This window comes from Anolis sagrei, chromosome 1 (genome assembly GCF_037176765.1).
Source record: "Anolis sagrei isolate rAnoSag1 chromosome 1, rAnoSag1.mat, whole genome shotgun sequence".
NCBI lineage: Eukaryota > Metazoa > Chordata > Lepidosauria > Squamata > Dactyloidae > Anolis > Anolis sagrei.
Genome location: NC_090021.1, coordinates 279,241,690 through 279,266,639, shown reverse-complemented (window position 1 = coordinate 279,266,639; position 24,950 = coordinate 279,241,690). Strand labels below are relative to the sequence as shown.

General features: G+C 40.1%; 1 protein-coding gene across 6 annotated transcripts in view; it reads left to right on the top strand.

Moving 5' to 3' along the window:
- The window catches only part of CKAP5 (cytoskeleton associated protein 5), a 94,920-nt gene that overhangs the window by 31,293 nt on the left and 38,677 nt on the right, over nt 1–24,950 (top strand). For all 6 annotated transcript variants that reach the window (XM_060763679.2, XM_060763651.2, XM_060763634.2 and 3 more), the window contains exons 15-18: nt 2,151–2,261; nt 10,021–10,113; nt 10,757–10,942; nt 24,463–24,557. In XM_060763679.2, the coding sequence (XP_060619662.2) occupies nt 2,151–2,261; nt 10,021–10,113; nt 10,757–10,942; nt 24,463–24,557 (485 nt within the window). The remainder of the gene's footprint in view (nt 1–2,150; nt 2,262–10,020; nt 10,114–10,756; nt 10,943–24,462; nt 24,558–24,950) is intronic.

The window sequence follows — 24,950 nt, the reverse complement described above, 5'->3', positions numbered from 1 at the left end:
GGGGTAGTCTTATACGGCGAGTATATCCCAAACTCTATATTTTAACTGGAAAAGTTGGGGGTCATCTTATACGCCCAGTCTTCTTATATAATGGAAAATACAGTAAATAAAAATGTAATGTTCGTTCGTGGGATTAACATACTCAAAAAACCTTTGGGCGAATTGACACCAAATTTGGACACAATGTACCTATCAGGCCAACGAGTGACCATCATTCATGAAAATGCTGAAAAACACAATGGAAGGGACTTAAAAATCCGAAAATTAAAAATACTACGCATGTGCAAAACCACATATATACACATATACATAAATATATACATACACATATATACACACAAAACACATATACACAGACTGGGCCACAGCAACGCATAGCAGGGGATGGCGAGTAATGTGTAAATATTAAAATAAATATAGCGTCCCTACTTAGCGGATTTTCACTTTTCGCGGGTGGTCCTGGAATGTAACTCCCGTGATAAGTGAGGGAGCACTGTACTTCAAAATATGCCTGTTTCCTTAGTTCCCATATGGTTTGCATTAATGTCTATAAAATAGCTAGCATGAAGATGGAGATCTATTTCATTTTGCTTCAAGAGGCCTTTTTAAAGAACAAGATAGAAATAGAAATTCCACTTGAGGTTTGAGGGTGCAAAGATGCAGATGGTTCAAAGATGACCAGTATGGCTAGTGTGTTTTGTTCGGATTACATTCAACGATCGCATACTTTTGTTTAAATATTACAAGTGAGGTAACAGAAAACATGAGAACCCAAATTCAGTGCATTGTACAAAGTGGTCTGGCCACCTGTCTGTTTCTCATCTGTGAGAAATACTTGGTTGTTCATAGCCATAATAAAAAGGAAAGTGTGACATTTTACAGAAGGTTTCTAAGGTTTAACCTAAACATCTATTTACCCTTAATAAATACATTGTGATTATAGCAGCACTACAATGTTAATCTCACAGGTGGCATGTGAGCATGGCTGTTTTTTTAATCAAATGGTACACAATGAATGAAGAGGAGTCTGGTGGGAATGAGGATGCTAAAAATTGCCTTCAGGTGTACATGCAGGTGCAGGGCCACACTCTGTTCACTATTATCTTATGCTAAACAAGAAGTCTTACATCTTTTCTGAGACTCTGAACATTATGAACAGATTTGATACAATAAATATTAGTACTGTATATTCTGGCGTATAAGACTACTTTTTAACCCAAGAAAATTTTCTCAAAAGTCAGGGGTCGTCTTATACGCGGAAGTCATCTTATACGCGGGAGTAGTCATACATAGGAATCGTCTTATATGCTGGAGTAGCCTTATGCATGGGAGTCGTCTTATATGCAGGAGAAGTCTTATACGCAGGGAATTGTCTTATAGAATGGGTGCTGAAACTTCCAATCCAAATTGGAGAATCTGTGGTTGCTGCATATTGTGGGGGGAGCTCAAAAATGGCAGTGGCCACGTCCCTGCCGTATGCGGCAACTGTATGAAAGTATTAAGGGCGACGCTGTACAAGTACGATATAAGAAAATCCATTCATCAGGATACGTGGACTTAATGCGGTCCCGGTGGTGAGGTGAAGGGGCACCTCACTGGGAAGTTGTAAGTGAAGGATGGAGCAAGCTGCAGGTGCCCAGGGTATGGAAAAAAGAGATAGAGTAGCTTTGGGCCCAGAAAAACATACCTCTTTTACCTGTCTGCCCGCCCTTGTATCCTATTATCATACCTCCTCCTCTGCTTCTCTGATCTTGCTCCTGAAGACTGCAGTTAAGCGGTGGAGGTGCGCAGGTGCGAGATCTGAGGCAGAGAAGGAGTTACAGTAATAGGAAAATTACCATGTTGAAATCTAATTTGATGCTTTTAAAATTTTTATTTGGTGTGCGTTGGAAGAGGGGTAGTCTTATACGGCGAGTATATCCCAAACTCTATATTTTAACTGGAAAAGTTGGGGGGTCGTCTTATATACCCAGTCGCCTTGTATGCCAGAATATACGGGTAAGTCTGCAACCATTATCAATACAATAAGCATTTGATGAGATTGTTTTAAAACTGTGTGATTGAAAATTAGATGTTTACATGTTGTACAGCTATTGAAAGTTATTTTTTAAAAAAAGACACGATCTCTCTCTCTCTTTTTCTGCTAATAGATAGAGATGTGTGAGGAAAAAGCTTCGGCTGTCCTTCCAGCTGCTTGTCTGCAGCAGCTAGATAGCGGCAACTGGAAGGAAAGGCTTGCTTGCATGGAAGAATTTCAGAAGGTAAATAATTGACTGTGATCATTTGAAAGTAAAGTCTAAAACAGAAAAAAATCTCTTAAATATATGTATGTAGATAATGTTTATTCTGCAGCTCACAGTAAATTTTGAAATTGTATTATAGATTTCTAGATGGATTTTTTAAATTATTTTGTTATAAGAAATCAAATATTCTTCAACTAGATTAGTTGTGTATTTTTCATCAAACTTTCTATAATTTTAATATTTCCTCCCATTTGTTCTCTTTTATTTGTCTTGTGGAATCTCTGGGTATTTCCCCTCCCTGCCAAAGATATTTTACTTGTGTGTTAAGCTTTTTCCTTACATATATTTGTCTATCTTTGCAAAGTATTCTTGATTTTGAGCACACCTTTTTTCAGTTTACTAAGTGCTCATATAAATGTTGAGGTGAATTTTTCAGCAGAGAGCAGCAGTAATCACTTTCCTTGCCTATTCTATAGTATTTGGAACACATCTGCCTTGTTCATTGTTTTTAAAACAGATTCTAGAAATATTTTATGAGTGGATTTGGCAGTTAACTAGCAGCCATGGGGACTGGTAGATGTCCAATATTCAGGTTCTAGTTGCCTGAGAGCTACTGTTAAAAAAGGTCTAATTGATACTATACCCCAGGCATGTAGCCAGGGGTGGGCTCGGGGGGCTTCAGCCCCCCCCGAAATTCTCATGGTGGTTCACAAAAAGGCCTTACTGGTGCATTATTTAAAATGTTATGTTTATCCATATCATGATCTGATCACCATACTCAATATATCCCATATGCATGGGGGTATTCGGGTAATGATACAAAAGGTTTGCTAAGCTAGACCCTCTTTCACTCAGACTCAGCCCCCCCCCCCGGAACTCAGCCCCCCCCCCCGAAACCCCCCCTGAAAATTTTTTAGCCCCCCCCGAAACGAAATCCTGGCTACGGGCCTGCTATACCCCATACTGTACCATATCATAAGCTCTGTATTGACTTGATATTAATATTGAAATACAGTAATTATTGTTGAATGTTATATGTTTTATGTTTGTGTATGATGTTTCATCATTTATTGATTTCTTCCTCGTGTTGTCTGTGAAATGCGCACAGATGAGTTTCCTGTGCGCATGCGCAGCAATTTCGGAACCTTCTAGAGTTTATTAAGATTTAAGGCGGAGGTCCCGCCCACACTCCCCATGAGTATATCATTTCCTCTTTCCATACGACAGCAGCAACTAGGAACTTTCTCTCCTCTTGAATTGACTATATCACTTACCTTGTTTTGACCCGGACCGCTTTGACGCCGCCTCCTCCTCTAACCTGACCCGGACTGTCTCAGGCTTGATCTTTATTATGTCTACCTTATATTTTAAAAGATGTGTGTACTGTGGGGCTAATCTCCCTGACGCTGACCGGCATAATACGTGCCTTCTTTGTTTATGTGAATCCCACAACTGTCAGTCTTGTGCCATTTACCTAGGTTTTACTCCTCGGGTGCAATGTAATAGAGATTCCCGGCTCAAAGCTCTGTTGTATGAGCAAGCTCTAGCCCCGGACGGAGCATGCCTCCGAAATCACCCTGCCTTAGAACCTCCTTTACCCTCCCTGGGAGATTGAGAAACTCCTCCCCAAGCCAATACAGCTGCCTTAGAGGCTGCAGAGGACACTGAGCCGTTCATAGAGCCCCCTAGAGAAAAGGTGAAAACCTCCAAACGGCCTCGCTAGCAAAGGTTACTCCCATGCTCTTGTACGGAGCTGAAGTTTGGGGTCTAAACCAGGTACCATTATTAGAGCAATCACAATCACAGCACCTGCGAAGTTTCCTAGGAGTGGACAGGACGACCCCAGCTGCCGCAGTAAGAGCGGAACTGGGAGTACACACAGTGGATGGCTTATCCAAAATCAGGGCCTACAACTACTGGGCAAAACTGATGGCCATGGAAAATGATAGACTCCCAAAATTGTGCCTGTTAGAGCAGATAGAAAATCAACACCAGTCCTCTTGGTTAGTTCTCCTGACAAAATACATTAGGAGCTGTGGACTTCCGACTCGGTATCCAAATCTCTTAGAAGAGTTAGACCCAAAAATAGTTGCTCAACGAGTATTGGATATAGAAGGCCAAAAAGACATCGCTACCCTCAGTAAAGCTGGGTCACTGAAATGGTTAGGCCGCTTTAAACATACCTTCCAAACAGCTCAATATCTAAAAACAGAAATGCCTAAACACCTTAGGAGGGTATTTACCAGAGCTCGTTTTGAACAGCTGGATACAATGGACAAGCACGGAAGGTTTAATCAAGTCCCATATAACGAACGATTTTGTATTTGTGGAGCACCAGAGGTGGAGGATATCACACATGTATTGTTCAACTGTGAGCTGTATAAGAAAGAGAGAGACCATTGCCTTGGACCATACATTATTCAAAAAAACACACTGGGACCCATATATTAAAACCTCATTTTTGCTGGCCGGCCAGAACCCTAAAATAACACACAAAACAGCCCTTTTTCTATTCAAAGCAACACAGCTGAGAATTGCACATTTAGAATCAATTGGGGTAAACTGTGGAGGTGACGCAGACATTTGACCTGAACGAGATCTTGTTAACAGCTTGTTTATTTTAACTTCTTTTATACCGAGGGTTGTATGTTGTATGTATGACTATGTATGACTATGTGTTAATTGTGTTATGTGTTAAATGTTTTGATACGGCCAATAGGCCAATCAATAAAACGTATCTATCTATCCAAACGGCCTCGCTATGAGGTAAAACCGAAACAAAGCTCCAACAAAAGTAAAAAAGGAAGGCAACTCACTGGCTCACAGACCTTGAGTTCTCCCCTCCCAACACCTGTTCTCTCCGAGACGGGAATGCTTCAACTATTCTTACCCATCCTATCCCCCTCCTTCATTCCCTATGTACGGCCCTTTCTATCCCCCTTATGATTATTACAGTCAGGGCGCCTCTACTCGCTCAGTTCTGAGGCAGCCCTCTCAAACCTTGCCCAAACATCCTTGGGTATCTCCTTCAGCTACTGTCTCCCGCCCACCAGCTTCAGCTGAACCCTCCACCCCTTCTCCTGACATTCCACCACCCCCTGCGGCCCCCACTCATCACTCAGACGATGAATGTGAGACCGTCGAACTCCATTCTAACCCAGACATCCCCACTCCTGCTCCCCCCCTTCTTTTGTCCGGCTACAAAAAGACCTGGCAAAAAACACGGCCAATATAGCCAGCAAACTTAAAGCAGGTGCAGTAGCCCTCCACCGCCATGCATGGCTTTGGGCCTCCACACTTTCTCCCTCAGCCCACACCTTAATTGAAGACTTACCAATGGACCAAGCTGGCTTATTCAGTCCAGACACAGACTCTCAGCTCGAACACTCACATAAGATGAAACAAACGGTCAATAAATATGATCAACCACCCTACCCTCCTCGCCACCGCCAACGCTGGGGCCCTTATTCTCATTATCCACAGTAGTATCGTAAGCACTATAGCCCACCCTCCTACAGAGGAAAGCAACGCCCGTCCTCCTCCACAGGTACCAGAAAACTACCTCTTCCCTTTAAGGACCAATACTGGGAATCCAAACACCCAGATCCCTCCAAGAAATGCCATTTTTAGCACTACCTCATCCGTCTACATGACCACCCATCATTTCTCTTCCTGCTCTTCCCCACCGTGCCCTCTCTGGGACGATCCCCCTACCACTTTTCCGTCCCCACCAGCCCTCAACCTTGATAGACTATGCCTTTTTCTATTCTCTTGGCAGGATATCACTACTGACGCTTGGGTTCAACGGGAATACATAGAATTCCAGTCCTATCCCCCTCCAGGACGAATCATTCATATCCAATCCTCGCCAACCCTATGACAAGAAGTCAACTCCCTTTTCTCCAAAGAAGCTATATCTCCTGTCTCCCCCTCCCAAACCCATCTATGTGTTTTCTCCCGTTATTTTCTTGTTGACAAACGAGACAGCGGTCTCCGCCCTATCCTTGATTTACACGATGTTAACCACTTTATTAAACCGCGGAAATTCCGCATGATTACCCTCTCCTCCATCCTTTCCTTCGTCAAGACGGGAGCCTGGCTAGCTACTGTTGACCTTTGAGATGCCTATTTCCACGTCTTGATTACACACAACCACCGCAGATATCTTAGCTTTACAATAGACAAATCAATTTTTCTCCTACAATATCCTCCCCTTTGGCCTCTCTACTGCGCCCAGGGTCTTCACCAAATGCATGTCAGTAGTAGTGGCACATCTCCGCCAGCAAGGGAGTACCATTTTTCCTTACATAGATGATTGCCTTTTTTTTCAACTTCTTCCACAAAACTGTCTTCTGACATTGAATATACCTTATACCTCTTACAGAACCTGGGACCTGTCATAAACGAGGAAAAATCCCATCTCTCTCCTACCCAGCGCATCCAATTCATTGGTGCTATTATAGATTCCATCTCTCAGTCTACCTACCAGAAGCCTGCTTTTCCAACTTAAGAGACACTATCAACATCCTCATCTCACAACGCCAGACATCTGCCTGGACCATCCAGTTGATACTTGGCCACATGGCATCCACCATTGCGGTCACTGCCTTTGCAAGACTACGCCTCCGACCAGTGCTGGTTCCTCCATGCTTTCGATCCTGTCCTCAACCACCAGGCCATGATTCTCCACCCACCACAATCAGTCCTCCCTCTCATGGTGGACAAAGAGGTCCAATGTGTGCTCGGGGATGCCATTCATCCCTCCATGCCCATCAGTGTCCCTCACAAGAGATGCTTCTACCCTCGGATGGAGTGCCCACTTCCAGTACCTCACGATCAACGGCCCTTGGTCCCCTCACGAACAGCAACAACATATCAACTTTCTCAAGCTGCTGATAGTACAGAAAGCCCTCTGGGCCTTCTCCCGCCTCCTTTCTCACCACACAGTCCAAATAATTATGGACAGCACAACAGTCAAATTCTACCTCAACAAACAAGGCGGAACCCACTCTCCTTCTCCTTCACCTTTCCACCCAAATTTGGGAGTGGTGCATAGAACACGACATTCTGCTCCTGGCTATTCACCTTCCCGGGATACAGAACACCCTAGCAGATTCCCTGAGCACATTAGCGTCCAACAACCACGCAGGGCGCCTCCACCACAGAAAATTTCTTTTTCTCGCTCAACGTTGGGGACCCCCTCAGGTCAACCTTTTAGCATCCCCAACGAACACTCACTAGCTTCAGTTCTCTGCAAGATTACACCCTCGTGCATCCCCAGTCTGCCTAGGAGACACCTTCCTTTTCTGATGGACGTCTTTTCACCCCTCCTGTTACTCTCTAGAGTAATGGCAAAACTCTTACAGGACAATTCCGACTGCATACTGATAGCCCCCTGGTGGCCATGCTAACCATGGTTTGCTCCACTTCTACATGTATAAAACAGAGCCTTCCTATGCCTGAGATCCTCCCCCGGCCTCCTCACGATGGAGGATGGTCCAATCCAGCACCCAGACCTTTTCTCACTCCGCCTAATGGTGTGGAGGATCAAACCACAGCCCACCTCTCCGAGGTTGCCCGTCTAATTAGTATGGCAGCTCAAAAGTGTTCAACAAAATAGTCATATATCTATAAATGGGCTGCCTTTCAAAGATTTATCCATCCCTTGGGACACAACCCTATTATGGCCCCAGTGCCTGTAGAACTTGACTTTTTAGTCCATCTTTGCACTAAAGATTTTTCCTTATCATTCATTAAATACTACCTCGCAGCGCTCTCCTGGTATAGGAGAAAGGCTGGTCTCCCATCTGTTTTTCAGGACCCCTTGGTCCAAATGTTCCTCAAAGGTTACAAGAACATGCCCCCACCACTGCTCTGTCCCGTCCCCCCAGCTTGGAACTTGGAGCTTGGAACTCGTTCTCTCTCAGCTCTCAAAGCCACTCTTCGAACCAATGTCATCTAAACATATCTCCCACCTTTCTTGGAAAACTGCCTTCCTGGTAGCCATCAGCAAGACAGGCCAGCGAACTCTCTGCCCTCTGGGCAGATTCTCCATATATCAGCTTCCATGATGACAAGGTCGTGCCACGTACCGATGTGACTTTCCTCCCCAAGGTAGTTTCCTCCTTTCATATGTGCCAAGACATTGTCCTATCTACCTTTTTTCCTAAACTGTCCTCTCCACTCCTTGGATACATAGAACAGCACCCCATAGAAAGTCACCCAGGCTTTGGGTCTTCCGGTGACCTCCCAACGTCTTGCCTCCTGGATAGCAGTGACTATTCATCTGGCCTATGAACTAGCGGGCAAAGATCCATAGAGTCATGTCACTGCACATTTGACTTGTGCATTGTCTACTTCCCAAGCCTTCCTCAAAGGTGTTCTGGTTGAATAGATCTGCAAAGCAGCAACATGGTCAACACCATCGACGTTTGCTGCTCACTGCAAGCTGGACATCATGGCGAAAAAGGATGCCGCCTTCGGCAGAGCCGTTCTGTTCTCCTGTGTGGCATGACCCAGGTTAGTAGCTTGTTAATCACCCATCTGTGTGCATTTCACAGACAATACGAGAAAGAAGTATAGGTTACTTACCTGTAACCATATTTCTTCAAGTGTTGATCTGTGAAATCCACACAGCCCCACCCATCCTCCCTGCTGGATCATGCCTCACAGTCGCAACTGCTGTCTGATTACGAGGAACTGAGGCATAGCCCTGCGCAGGGCAATATATACTCATGGGGAGTGTGAGCAGGGCCTCCGCCTTAATTCTTAATAACCTCTAGAAGGTTCCGAAATTGCTGCACATAAACACAGGAAACCCATCTGTGCGGATTTCACAGATCAACACTCGAAGAAATACGGTTACAGGAAAGCAACCTATACTTTACTCTCTTGTCACATGCTATTTTAGTCATGTGATGTATTTTATATTTTGTAAGACATTGAATTTTCTATGTACTTTGTTGTGGACTGCTTTGAGTTTCCCCAGGGGTTGAGAAAAGCGGTATATAAATGAAATTAATTAATTAATTAAGGCAAATAAAGATAAACTGAATTTAATGTAACAGTTTTGCTAAAAATTATTTTATTTTAATTTGTATTTAAAGTAATTTTAAAAAATGTCCAGTTGCTTGAGAGTTCTGAGAGTCTACTATATTATTTTCTCTTTGTCTTAATTTGGTGTAACTTAGTTAGAAAACTACCTTGTCGACTAACACATAAGTCTAATGTACCTCAAAATATGGTTTTAGTCCTTATTTTAAACAGTATGCGCAATATGTGTATATCAGCAGGTACTTTGACCTTCCTTAATACAATGCATCAGGAAATCGGTTCACCCAAAAACCAAAAGTTGCATCTGTTTAAACTTTGCAGTGACTCTTTCAAAAATGTATTTTAAAGTTTTATTTATTGCATTTATTTATATGCCTTTTTTCTCCCAGAGTGAAATTCCAAAACAATTTTTTAAAATTCATAATAAAAATGTATAACAATTAAAACTACATAAAACAGTTTTGAAAACAAAAACAAATTTTAAAATGAATAAAATATATCCACAAAATAGGAAAATAATACTAGTATTTAGTAGCTACATACAAATATTCTTCTAAAATGAAGAGAGTAAAAATGTCTTAGTGACAATTCTGTGGTTGTGAAATAGAAACCTCATTCTAACCTGAGAATATATTGACATGAAGTAGGGTTGGTAAAAGACAGTTGCCTTGTTTTGATAGCTTTGCATACATTGTGGCTAATAACGACCTTCTCAACTATTAAGGCTGTTGAGCTGATGGACAAAACTGAAATGCCTTGTCAGGCCCTTGTAAGGATGTTGGCAAAAAAGCCTGGGTGGAAGGAGACCAACTTTCAGGTATATGTTTTTCTTTTAATACAATAAAACCCAAAGAAAAGCTGTAGTCGCTGTTTGCTTTCAAGATAAAATGAATGAATACACCCTTAACTAGCTGAGCATTCCTAGGAATTAGTTGCCAAGCCAATTGACATGGTGAAAAGACCCTAGGCCTCTCTGGATAGCTTCAGATCTTTTGTTTTCATATCCAAATGAGGAACGGGGCACTTTCTCATAACAGCCTCTGTAGATGTGGGAGCTCCTAGAAAAGGAAAATCAACCTAACTAATACCATGGGAATATATGGTCCTTTGTTCTCTATGTGATTTCTAGGAGGCTAACTTGTCCAGAAATCTATGTATGAATGCAGATTGTGATAAACTGCGGTCTGTGTTTTTCATTCAGAAATGTTTCCAAAATGGCAGGAGTGGGGTGGAAATTTGATGCATTGTATAATCATATGAATAAAAATGCTAAAAACACTTCTATAGAATCAATTTAATTTACTTTAGACCTGAAAACGTGCATCATAAGCCATGAGGCAATTACTGAAGTAGATGGGTCAACTAAATATTAATGAATTATAAGTTATAATATATTCTGTTATTCAAATGTAACTATTCATATGCTTCCCCCATAAGGTGATTACATTTCACTTTTGCAGGTAATGCAGATAAAGCTTCGTATAGTTGCTTTGGTCGCTCAGAAGGGAACATTCTCCAAAACCTCTGCTCTAATTGTGTTGGATGGTCTTGTGGATAAGATTGGTGATGTGAAATGTGGAAATAATGCAAAAGAAGCACTGACAGCCATAGCAGAGGCCTGTCAACTGCCTTGGACTGCTGAACAGGTGTGTGAAATTCTTTCAATATAATAAAACAACTAAGCTCTGTTAAGAAATGTCTATGTGCATTGTTTATGTACCTAGCCTTTGGGGGGGGGGGGGGGATGGTGGGTGAAATTCAAGTTCCTGTTTTAAAAGTACTATTTTTAACAAAAAAAATGTCTTCAATTTCATAATGGCTTTCAGGTTTTGGATTTCATTATGTCCCCTTTTTGAGGCAGTTTAAATTATCAGAAACAAATGGGTTCTAAAAATAATTAGCACACATGCAGCAAAACTAGTATAGGGCAAGCTGCTGTGCTAAAAAAAATCAGTGAGTAGCTGTGGTGAAGTGTAAATTTTTAACTTGTAGTTATATATGATTATAGAAAGATGTTTAAAGGGTAAGTATTTAAAGTTGCATAACTAAGGGGGATGGTAGCCAGCTCAGCTCATGTTGAGCTGGGTTACCATGGAAACAGGGGTGTAGCCAACTGCCACTTGGCAGGGCAGCCATTTTAAAACAGTTAGTCTGTAGTCAGCGAACTACAGGAGGGGCTGGTTCTAGTGTGTGTTGAGAACCAGGAAGGTGATCTGTCATTTAAAAACTACAGGGAAGGGCTGATTCTATAGTAGTGAGAATCAGGAAGGTTTTGACTTTTAGCCTGAGTAGTTTAAATAAGTCGAGTTGACTTATTTATATTAATAGTTAGTGTATGAGAGAAAGGGTGAGAGAAACCCAGTGAGAATCTCTATTGCAACAGAAACATCATAAAGAAAGAATAAGCTTGTAACTGAAGTAACCTATTAAGGAAAGAAACACAGTTTGAAGAAAAATAAGTTTGAAACCTGTTTAGTGGAAGGAAGAGTCATTTCCAGAGTTGTTGAAGGAATGTTATAAATGTAACCTTTGAAGATATGTGCCTCTAAGACTAAGAAACATTGAAACCATCACACTCCTTCTACATTTCAATAAACTTGTTACTGGTTTTCCTAAAGCCCTGTCTCGGTTACAATTCCTTTCTGAGTTAAGTCACACTACACTTTAAAGAAAGACCAAGTGAGACTTCCGGTAGTGGTCAAGATGGCGGACACAGCAGAACGCTGAGGCTCCTCAGTCTTCTGACCCTGTCAACAGGCCAGAAAGGAGAAGGAAACTCCCTGCCCTGCGGACAAGAAGCGGTGCAGCCCACCAGAGGGAAGACCAAACCCAGGCCTTGCCAGGGGCGGCATAGCCCCTGTTTTCCTGGGTATCCCCCTGGGGTAGGCCGACAAGGGTGCCCGTATAGCACAGGAGAGGACGCCGACCACTATTTTAAAGCTCAAAGAACACTCGAGAGAGAGAAGAAATAAGCTGAACAAGGAAATAAAGGGAATCCGGGCTGAACAGAGGACCTCGGTTGCAAGAAGAGGCGCAGAAACACTGAATACAGAAACCTACAAACCTTAGAACTCTCAAAAAACCTTAGAACTCTCAAAAAATCAACAAATATACAGTAAACCTTCAAGGGAAACTACCGTGAAACTCCTGTGAAAGGATTACAACAACAACAAGCAACGAGGAAAGTAGCAAGCAACGATAAGACAAGACAACAAGCCTAAAGATAAAGTCAGAGAGCAAGACCACAAGACAAAGATAAAGAACTAAAAACAACTTGGAAAAGGCTGAGAACTGAGTATAGATCCACAGATCAACAACAGGACGCGGCGACCCTCCAATAAAGCAGAGATGATGTGAGTAGAACCTAATTCCAAACCTCTCCCCCCCACCAACCTCCTAAAGCATCCTCTTCCCCCACCAACCTTCTAAAGCAACCCCCTAGCAATCCTCAGCAGTCTTCCCGCTTCGCCCCCGCATTCCTACCACCAAGCCCACTTACAGAAGAAACAGATTGAGGGTTACCATTGCCCATCCCCCCGAAAAACCTGAAAGAACTCTTACCTCCTACTCCTGAGGAGACACTCCCCCGCCACTCGCGGCTATCGGCTCGCATTCCCCCCGCGCTGCGGCTACTCGCGTGCAGGCTGGCGCGCGCCCAGGAAAGTGCGCGGACAAACCAGAGCGCGCAGATTGATCTGCGCGCAGGCTGCCGCGCGCAACAGCACGGGCGGCTGCGCGAACACGCGAACTCTCGCGAGAAGACGCGAGAAAAGCAAAGGAAGGGACAAACTCGCGCGGGAGCAACGAAATAACACGAGAACTCGCACGCGAGCGGAAAATAAATAAAACAAAAAACAAATTAATAAAATAGACACAAAACAGAAAGAAGGATAAGAAAGGAAAGTGGCAGAACAGAGGAGACTGCGGGAAAGTTGGAAGTTGGAAGAAGAGAGCCTAAGAATAAAAAACAAGAAGAGAGGAAGGAGGGGGGAAAAGGAGAAGCGGAAGCGGAAGAGACAACCAAGAATATACAAAAGAAGAATCAAGGGGAATAAAAAAATGAGTAAAGGGGAAACCTCAACAAAAAAACAGAAGGGGGGAGAGCGGGAGAAAAGGGTGGAGACGGGGAGGAGAAGGGAAGAAAAGAGAGAAGAGGAGAAGGGGGAAACCAAAAGGAAACAAGAAGAAACAGGCGAAAGGGAGAAGAAAACAAAACAGAGGGAAGAAAGGAACAAGCAGCAGACAAACCAACAAAACAGAGAAAGGAAAAAATAATAATAATAAGAAAGGGGAAGGGGAAAAATGACAACTCCCAAGAACAAGATGGACAAAGAGAAAGAAAAGGACAAGGAAAAGAAAGGTACAGGAAGGAAGGACTCCCTCCCGGAAGAACTGGGTGCCAAGGAGCCGAGTACAAAGGACCTAATGAAGGAAATACTAAAGCTGCAAGCAGTCATCACCAAAATGCAAGAAAACCAAGACAAACAAAATAACACATTTAAAGAGGAATGGAACGAAATGAAAAAAGACCTCAAAGAAGATCTTCAAAGTGCCTGGAAAAAAGACATAACAGAAGTAAGAGCAGACATGGACAGTCTAAAACAAGACAACAAGAACTTAATGAAAGAGAACAAAAACTTAAAGGACCAACAAATAGATTTAAAAAAGAAAATCAACACTTTGGAAGAAACAGTATCCACTCTTAAACAAAAACAGGAGAATCAAGAAATCCAGGACAAAGAATATCAACTAAGAATCCAGAATTTAGAGGAAGTTGAGAACGAAAACATCAGAGAAGTGATAACAGAATTGATATCGCAGATATGGAAGAAAACAAAAGAGATAACAGAAGCTAATATAGATCGAGTCTTCAGAGCCCACTCCAACTATGCCAAAAAGTACAAAGCTCCAAGAGATGTGGTGGTGAGTTTTGGGAGGAAGAACGCCAGGGATGAAATATTGAAAGAGAACGCGTCGAACCCAACATACTACAAAGGAAAGAGAATCGTGGTCATGAAGGAAATACCTTTTTCCATTCTAGAACGTCGACGAAAATATTCTTTTCTGACTGAAGAATTAATACGAAAAAACATCAGATTCAAATGGGACAAAAAAGACGGGATAGTGGTAACATGGAATAACACAAAATACTGGCTCACTTCAGAACCTAAAGCCAGAGCTTTCTGGGAGAAGATGCAGAAACATGAGAACACAAACAAGCAAGGCAATAGTAACACCGACAGCAAAACAGATACCCCACAAGAAGACTACAGTGAAGAAGAAGACAGCGATGAAGAAACCCAACCCGGACAAGACATAAGAAGAAAAGGGAGAAAAAGACCAAGAAAGAAGTCACCAAAAACACAAATACCATACTCTGACTCGGCAAGAGTAAGTTCGGAAACGGAAAAAGAAGCAGAAAGAATCCATGACCCCGAAAATTAAGATTCTCAGTCACAACGTTAACGGCCTAAATTCACCAAATAAAAGAAAGAAAATTTTGCACCATCTAAAAAAAGGGAAATATGACATCATTTCTTTACAAGAAACACACATCATACAGAAACATAGCACACTATTAGAGAATAAAAAACTAGGGAAATTGTACCAAGCTTCTAACACAGAAAAGAAAAGAGGACTAGCAACCTATGTAAAAGAAAACCTGACCTCTGAGCTAGCTTTCAAAGATCAGGAGGGCAGGATGTTAGGAATAACAGTGGAAATGGAAGACAAAAAAGTCCTAATTTGCAACATATACGCGCCCAATGGGGGCAAGAGTGGTTTTGCTGAAAAATTAAAATCCAAAATAATAGACCAGGAATTTGACGAGCTCCTAATAATGGGTGACTTCAATGGTATTTTAGATAAGGACGAGGATAAATCCACCAGTGCAGGAAATAGACCACGAAAAACAGCAGGGGAGTTACCCATTAGCTTCAAAAAGATCATGGAGGAATTTGAATTAATAGACATCTGGAGACACCAGCACAAAAATGAAAGGGACTATACTTTCTTTTCCAACAGGCACCAAGTATGGTCACGAATCGACATGGCCTGGGGCTCCAAAGTGATGCTTCCAAAAATAACCAAAACAAAAATACTCCCAATACTAAACTCTGATCATGCTCCGTTAGAGATAATGATGGAGGAAAAAGGAAGTAGGACATTCAGCTGGAGACTAAATGAAGGTCTAATAAAAAGAGAGGAAGATCAAAAGAAAAATAAAGAATTACTGGAAGAATTTTTCAGATTTAACAAAGAAAAAGACACTAAAATAGAAGTAATCTGGGATGCTTGCAAAGCTTATATGAGGGGTCACTTAATTGAGCAAAACACAAGAAAAAACAAAAGGAAAAAATTAGAAACAGAAAAATTGGAAAAAGACCTAGAAACAATAGAAAAGCAGCTCAAGGAAAACCCCTCCAATAAAAAACTAGGTCACCAAGCAGAGATAATAAGGAACCAAATACAAACAATAAACCTAGAAGAACTAGAAAAGAAGCTAAAATATGTGAAACAAGACTATTTCGAAAACGCTAATAAAGTGGGGAGGTGGCTATCAAGAAAGCTAGCAACAAAAAAAGCATCACAGCAAATAACAAAAATAGAGGAAGGTGGGAAAAGCCATTACAGCACAAAAGATATATTAGGCAAATTCGAACAATATTATAGCAAATTATACGAAGCGGACAACATCTCGGAAGAAAAAGTAATGGAGTATATGGGAAAACAAAAAATAACAAGACTGACAGAAGCACAGAGGGAAAAACTAAATAAGGAAATATCTATAGAAGAAATAAAAAGAACAATCAAAAATTTACCAGCTAATAAAGCCCCAGGACCGGACGGCTTCACGCCCCTATATTATAAGATATTCCAAGACAGCCTGACCAGCCCCCTACAAAGAGTAATGAATAGAGTAATGAACGAGGGAACAATACCAGAGACATGGAGAACAGCTACAATAACATTAATCCATAAAAATAAAACAGACAACACATTGATGAAGAATTATAGGCCGATCTCGCTCCTGAATGTAGATTATAAGATCTTTAGTAGCATACTGGCTTCAAGATTAAAAGATGTATCAAACGACAGGATTGGAGAAGAACAGACGGGGTTTCTGCCTAAAAGGCAAATCAGAGATAACTTAAGAACAATAATGAATGCCATAGAATATTACGAAAAAAACATCCAAAAAGAGGCAGCATTCCTGTTCCTAGATGCCGAAAAGGCATTCGATAACGTCAACTGGGGTTTAATAAAAGCAACATTGAGGGAGATGGACATAGGATATGGTTTCAATATGGCTATTGAAACAATATATTCAAATCAAAATGCTAAAATAAGGGTCAACGGCCAGACATCAGCCAATATAACGATCAATAAAGGAACAAGACAGGGATGCCCCCTCTCCCCGCTACTGTTTATTCTAACGCTAGAACTTCTCCTATCAAACATAAGAAATAATAAAGACCTGAAAAGCCTAAAAATAAACAAACACTCCTATAAGATCAGGGCCTTCGCCGACGATCTAGTCTGCATAGTGGAGGAACCAGTGGAAAACATAGACAAGTGGTGGAAAGAAATAGAATCATACGGGGAAATAGCCGGGTTAAAAATTAACAAGGAGAAAACACAAATCCTAACCAAGAACATAACAAAAGAAAGAAAAGAAATACTACGAGAAAGAGCAGGGGTAGAAATAACAACAAAAATAAAATACCTAGGAATAACGATAACACCTAATAACATACAACTCCTGAAAAATAACTGTCAGCAGAGTTGTAATATCAAATAAAAAATAACAATACTTCAGCAGAAGCTTACTTTATTTTAGCTTCATAGTGGAAACTCAGAAATCAGACATCAGACCCTAAACAAAAACCTTCAACCAAATCCAATACCAATACCAAGACCTAAAGACTGCAGGCAGATGCAAACCATTATAACAGCAGCAATGAGATCCACCTGCACCCAATTGACCAAACCCAAACCACAAGCATTTCAGCAATTAAAGGCACAAACTCACTTACACGAACATAACCAAATACATACAATGAACAATATAATTTTGCACATTTTACAATACTTCTAACACTCCTCCACAAAATTATATTAGTTCATATTTATACATTCATAAATTCAATTTTTCACAAAACTGGTTATGTTTTTCACAAGTAAGAGGTTTCGTCAAAATATCTGCAACATTTTCAACTGAAGGAACATAATTGAGAACAATTCTTTTGTCCTTAACAAATTGTTGCACATTTGAATATCTAACATTAATGTATCTAGACTTCGTTTTCATATTTTGACTTTTACCTAAAGCGATGCAGGTTTGAGAATCAACATAAACTTGTATTGGCAATTCTAAATCAATGTTCAGACTTTTAATCAAAGATTCTAGCCATTCTGCTGATGTCAAAGCATCAGACAACGCTGAGAATTCAGCTTCTCCAGTACTTAATGCCACAATGTTCTGTTTTCTGCTCTTCCAGCACACTGGTGTATTTGCGTATTTTATTACAAATCCAGTAACAGATTTATTTTCCTTTAGATTTGCGAAAGAACTATCGCAATGTATTTCTAAAGACTTTTTGTCATCTGGACAAATTCTGAAAACTTTTTCAGCAGTTTGTTTTAAATATCTCAGAACTCTTTTTACTCCAGCCCAGTCTGTATGTGAGGGATTTTGAATCCTTTGACTTAGGATACCAACAGAAAAAGAAATGTCAGGCCTTGTGTTGTTTGCAATGTACAATAAAGAGCCAATAACTGAACGATAAATGAAATTGTTATCAAACACTTCTCCATCTACATGTTGTAAAAACTGAAGAGCCATGGGTGTATTAACAGTGTTTGCATTTTCCATTCTGGTTCTTCTCAAAAGATCATAAATCTTGTCAGTTTGGTTTAATTCAAAACCACTTTCATTTCTGGCAATATTTATGCCAAGATATCTATTAACATCTCCAAGATTTTTGATTTTCAATACTTTGCTCAAATTCTGAAATACTTCCTGAATGTTTTCCTCAGATCCAATACATAACACATCATCCACATAAATTACAATAAACATTTGTGTGTCTCCACTTCCTTTTGAGTACAAACAAGGATCAAAACTATTGGCAACAAAATTCAACTTTGTCAACACTTTGTCTAAATGTAGGTTCCAATTACGTGCACTTTGTTTAAGACCATAAAGACTTTTCTTAAGAAGATAAGTCCCTTCAGGAAGGTCAGATTCAAAACCTGGGATAGCAGATATATAAACTTTCTCCTCCAAGTCTGCATGAAGATACGCAGTATTCACATCAAAATGTTTGACTTTTAAATTCCTATTACTGGCAATTGCAAGGGTTATTTTTAGTGCTTCCCCAGACACTGTGGGGCTAAATATCTCATTAAAATTTTCTCCATATATCTGTTCAAAACCTCTAGCAACTAACCTGGCTTTCTACAAAAAACCACCATCCTTTGTTTGTTTACGTCTATAAACCCAACGACAACTTAGAACCTTTACATTGTCAACTGTTTTAGACTTCTCCATGACTTGCAAATCTTTCAAAGCATCAAATTCACTTTGCATTGCTTTTAACCAAAGATTTCTCTCAGTCTCATCTCTTTTCAACATCTCTTTATAACTTTGAGGTTCAGACCAGTCATGTTCTTGTATTTTCACAACTTCACAATGGTATCTCTTTGGAGGAATACCCTTAGTTGTCCTAGAACAGCGCCTAGGAATGGTCCTAGTACTATCTCCTCCATCAGTCTCATCAGTTTCTGAATTACTAGAGCTAGTACTTTCTGAACTAGAAGATTCAGCTTCAGCTTTTCTCTTCTGAGGTTCTGTCCTTTTAATTACAGGACTACTGCCTTGTAACTGACTAGAAACAGATTCTTGCTTCACTTGCACTTGTGTTCCAAACTGTGTATCTTGAGATGTGCTTGGTTGTATATTTTGCTGTGCAGTCTGTTGTGAAACTGATTGCACTTGTGTAGCAGGCCGCTGTGAAACTTGCTGTGTAGTTGGCTGTGTGGTTAGTGGTGTGTGCATTTGAGTAGTATTGAAAGGCAGAAACACTTCCTTATTTGAATGAATCCTTTCCCAACCACCGTGTTGTTGGAACTTCACATTTTTAGAAACTAACACCCTATTATTACCACACCAAAATCTCCAACCTTTTGACTCAGAAGCAGGGCCTAGATATTTCAATTTCTTCCAAATAGAATCCTTTTTATGTCTTTGTTGAGAAGGAATTAAGACATATGAGTCACTTCCAAAAACTCTGATTGAACTCAAATCAGGAGTTTTTCCAAAAAACAACACATAAGGAATACTATTGACACTTTTGCAAAAAGAACGATTGAGCACAAAAGTGGCGTTTGCCACGGCTTCAGCCCACAATCCATCAGATAAACTAGCATCTCTTAACATTTTTCTAGCCACAACCTTTACAACACCTATCCACCTTTCTGCAACCCCATTTTCACTGGGTGAGTAAGGATTTGTTAACCTGTGAACTATGCCAAACTTTTCAAGCAAATTTTGCATTTGTTTGGACATAAACTCAGCACCACGATCACTCTGAAAAGCTTGTACTGGGTACTCAGGAAACTGTGTTTGCATTAGCTTCAGCCAAGCAGAAATTTTTTGAAAAACTTCACCTTTAGTTCTTAGAAAGAAGGTGAACTTCAGCCTTGAAAAATCATCTACCAAAATCAAAAAATATTTTGACCCGCCTACAGAAGTAGGATGAGGACCAGATACATCAATATGGACAAGCTCTAAGACCCTTTTTGAAACTCTAGCACTGTATTTTGCTATAGGAGCTTTCTTAAGATTTTCTGCTGCACAAATTTCACAATCTAGAAAATTCTTACATCCTTGAATAGGAATCTCACACAACTCAGCTGTCTGTCTTAGATACTGCCATGACAAATGACCCATTTTCCTGTGAAATTCATGAATACATTTGTCGTGTAATGGCCTGGGATTATCAGGTATCTGCTTAATGCAAGCAGACACATTTGTAGCAGACTTTAAAACAAAAAATCCCTTTTCTTGTCTCAGTTGCACTTCATTACCTTGAAGATCAATTAGCATAGACTTTTCTTTCTTTAAAGACACCTCAAAATCTTCATCCAAAAGTTTGTTGACACTGAGAATATTATACATAATTTCTGGTACATAGTACACATTCTCAAGAGTACATTTCAGACTGTCAATATAAAGATCACCACAAGAAAATACTTTAACTTTTCTATCATCTGCCAAAGAAATAAAGTTTATATCAGAGTCTCTCACATTTGTCAACAGTTCTATAGTTTTTACCAAATGCTGAGAACAGCCTGAGTCAATAATGAAAGAGTTCATTGTATCCTTCTTAGAGGTCACCAGGAAAGCATGCTGTAAGTCCTTTGAAGAACTAGGTCTCTCCACTTGCTTGTTTCTCCATTGTCCTGGATTCTGTTTGCAATTCTTAGCATAATGCCCTTTCTTTTTACATTTAAAGCACACAATTTGTGACTTTGGCTTAGCAACACAAGCAGTGTCATTAGAAGCAGTCCCAGAACTTGAACTCTTCTGCATAGGAGCAAAACTTCTCAATTTGCGTTGAGCTTCAAATTCCATAATTACCTTTAAGCCACTTGATTGTCTTTGAAACATATCTTTAAACAGATTCCATGCAGTTTGTGCATGAGGAATATTATGAAGGTGAACCAACAAAGAATCTGACACAGACAACTGAAGAAGCGCCAAAGCTCTTTCATCTTTTTGTTGATCCGCAGGAGTTAGTTGAGCTGGCAAATTCTCAATTATGTCCCATAAATTCTGGGAAACAAGATAAGCTTTAAATCTGATGCTCCAACTGAGCCAGTTACTATCAGATAGTTTATCAAAAGGGAGTGAACCAACTTGAAGAGGCGGCAAAGCCATTTTGGTATTTCACTTTAAAGTCCCAAAGTTCCAGAAACAAATACTTACTGCACCAAAAAAGAAAGGACCCCCAGTATACCCGGGTTTCAGCCCAGCCAATTTATATTCACTTCTTCAAGTAAAATTGGCTTCTAGCAGTCCAATATCTTTCAAAACTTTGCAGTAATTCTCTGGAATTCAAACACAGGGTCTGACTCACAAACTGTTTGCTTCTTCTTTTGGCTTCAGAAACATTTGCTGAAAAAACCTTTTGTGCAAGGCAAGACAGGAAAGCAACATAGTTGGCCCTTGCTGCTCAGGCACGTAGAAGGCAAATTCTCCAACATAGCAAGCCATAAATCTTCTTGATTTCTCTGAAGGCAAATCTTCCAAGGGTTAGTGTTCAGCAGCAAGCTATCACTTTAAACCTCGCTGCTCACCAAAGCAGCCAGGAGCAGAAGACTCAAAAATGCCTTCAAAAAACTTCTTAATGTTCCACCACATATTTCAAAAAACAAACATCACCTCAGACACATGGATTATGCAGTGTATCTGGGCCCATAACCTGTCAGCAGAGTTGTAATATCAAATAAAAAATAACAATACTTCAGCAGAAGCTTACTTTATTTTAGCTTCATAGTGGAAACTCAGAAATCAGACATCAGACCCTAAACAAAAACCTTCAACCAAATCCAAGACCAATACCAAGACCTAAAGACTGCAGGCAGATGCAAACCATTATAACAGCAGCAATGAGATCCACCTGCACCCAATTGACCAAACCCAAACCACAAGCATTTCAGCAATTAAAGGCACAAACTCACTTACACGAACATAACCAAATACATACAATGAACAATATAATTTTGCACATTTTACAATACTTCTAACAATAACTATCAGAAAAAATGGACGGAAATAAAAGAGAAAATGAAAAGATGGGAACATCTAAATCTCTCCCTACTGGGCCGAATAGCGGCAGTGAAAATGAACATCCTGCCCGAAGTGCTATACATCTTTCAGATGCTACCAATACTAAGATCACTGTCAATCTTCAAAATATGGCATAGAGACATCCTGAAATTTATCTGGAGAGGAGGCAAACACAGGATAAATTTCAAAAATCACACTGACGACAAGAGAAGAGGTGGTTTGGGCCTCCCAAACCTCCAGCTGTACTATGAAGCAGCAGCCCTCAGTTGGGGCTAGCGCTAGAGGGAAACGAACTGGCAAAAGGCTGGCACCAATATTTATGGAGAGGGAAAGCAAGGACGGAGAGGAACTTTAAAGACCACTTCATAAGATCCGCCCTCCTGAAGATATGGAACAAATATAAGGAGAGGTTTCACAACAAAACTCCCCTCTGGTTTTCACCCAGTGAAGCTGACCATAGAAGAGAGGTTCCCAGAGAGAACTGGCTCACATATAGACAAGTAATAAAAGGGAAAGGACAACAAATCACACTTAAATCCCAGGAGGAGATAAATCAAGTAGACACGACCATTTCATGGTTCCATTACTATCAAATTAAGGAAAATTTTGAAAAAGATAAAAAACTGGGCTTTGAGTCGGAAGAAGTCTTCTGGGACAAGATAATAAAAACAGAATCAAGATTAATAAAAAAATTATATCAACAATTACTAAAATGGTCAACGGAAGAGGAACAGGTGAAGGATGTGATGATAAAATGGGCCCAAGATCTAGGTCGTACAATAATTTTTTCAGAGTGGGAAGAAGTATGGTTAAGAAAGCTAAGGTTCACCTACTCCACCGATTTAAAGGAAAACTGGCTAAAGCTCTTTTATAGATGGTATCTAACACCAGCACAAGTGGCAAAAATAAGTCAAGGAAAAAAGGACGGAAAATGTTGGAAATGTAAAAAACGGAAAGGAGACTTCCTCCACATGTGGTGGAAGTGCAAAGGAGTCAAAGCTTTCTGGCATAAGATTCATAAAACAATGGAACTAATCTTACAAATCAAATTCGAATTTAAGCCAGAGTATTTTCTACTGGGCTTAACCGACTTTGATACAGATAGTAATACAAGTAAACTATTCTTTTTGATGACAACAGCAGCAAGAATAAAATTGGCACAATTCTGGAAAGATAAAAAAACACCTACAATAGAACAATGGACAATCAAAACCCTAGAGATAATGAATATGGATTTACTGACCCAAAGATTGGCACAAAATAGATCCAAAACAAAAGAGACGAATTGGGATAAATTTTTAAATTTCCTGGAACAGGAGAACAAGGAGTTAAACATTCTTAGAATAACATAGATTGGATGAAAAACAAGCAATAACAAAACGAACAATAAGAGCAGGAAGAGGAAATAACAAAAAATTAAAAATTAAAAATAATAATAAAATAAATAAATAAACAAATAAATAAAATAACAACAATAAAAACAAATCACGATATGTGTAAAAAAAATGATACAAACAAACAAATAAACAAATTAACAAATAAAAACAAAAACACAAGAACCAAAATAAAATAAGGGGGACAATATTCAATAATAAAAAAACAATAGAAAATAAAATAAGCAAAAACAAAACAAAAACAGAAAAGAAGAAGGAAGACGACAGTCGTCCAAACAAAGAAGAAAACAGAGAGACACAATGTCTCGAAGGGAAAGTCCGGACCTGGAGACCCTGGAAGCACACTCCTTCAGTAGTGACCAGTCCTCGGGTCATCTACGTGTTCTTTTTTTAACTGCCTACTGTCTTATCCCGCCCCCACCCCTACCCTTTCTACCCCTTCTTTTTCTAATGTTCTGTCCCTTCCCACCCACCCACCCCCCGACGTTTTTTCCTTAATTCTTCCCTCCCCCTCCCTCCCGCGATGTTCTTCCTCCCTACCCCATCCAAACACACTGTTCCTCACGCTAGAGTTATATTGACTCATTTTATTAAAAAATGTAATCTTAAATCTTAACCTTTTCTACTTCTTTCCTATCTAGCTCCACTCTTAGGAGCACATTATTCTAAATAAAAACAATTTGAAAGAAGAAAGACCAAGTCAATATCACTAGCTATTAGCTACACTATCAAATTAATAAACCCTTACAAAGTGGTGGCTCCCTAACAAACCCTTTACAAATTAGTGGCCTCGTCACAAATTGGTGGCATTTTCACGAATCGTTACAGTACCCATTGCATATGTCTAGATATTTACACATTCCTGACCATTAAGTTGTGTTTCAAAAATAAATAAAATCTTCCATTTTTATTCTAGGTTATGTCCCTGGCCTTTTCTCAAAAGAATCCAAAGAACCAATCGGAAACATTGAACTGGCTGTCAAATGCAATTCGAGAGTTTGGGTTTGCAGGGTAAGAGTTGAAAAATTAGACAAGAACAAAGGATGGCAAAATGAGTAGGTCTGTCAGGTTGAATTGACCATGATATTAAGGCAGTCAACTGAATGCTATATAGCAGTTGTTTTACATCTTTGCTCAACTCTATTAACAACAGTAGTCTGTGTTTACAATAGAGTGTGCAGGAAATGATTTAGCTGTACTTCATAAAAAGAAAATCAGCCTTGCAAATGCTGATTTATTATGATTTTGTATACCTGGGGGTTGCTAAACAATTTTCAGGCAGAAAAGGGTCATGAGTGAAAAACGTTTAAGGAGCCTTGAACTAGATCAGTGATTCTCAACCTGTGGGTCCTCAGATATTTTGTCCTTCGATTCCCAGAAATCCTAACAGCTGGTAAACTGGTT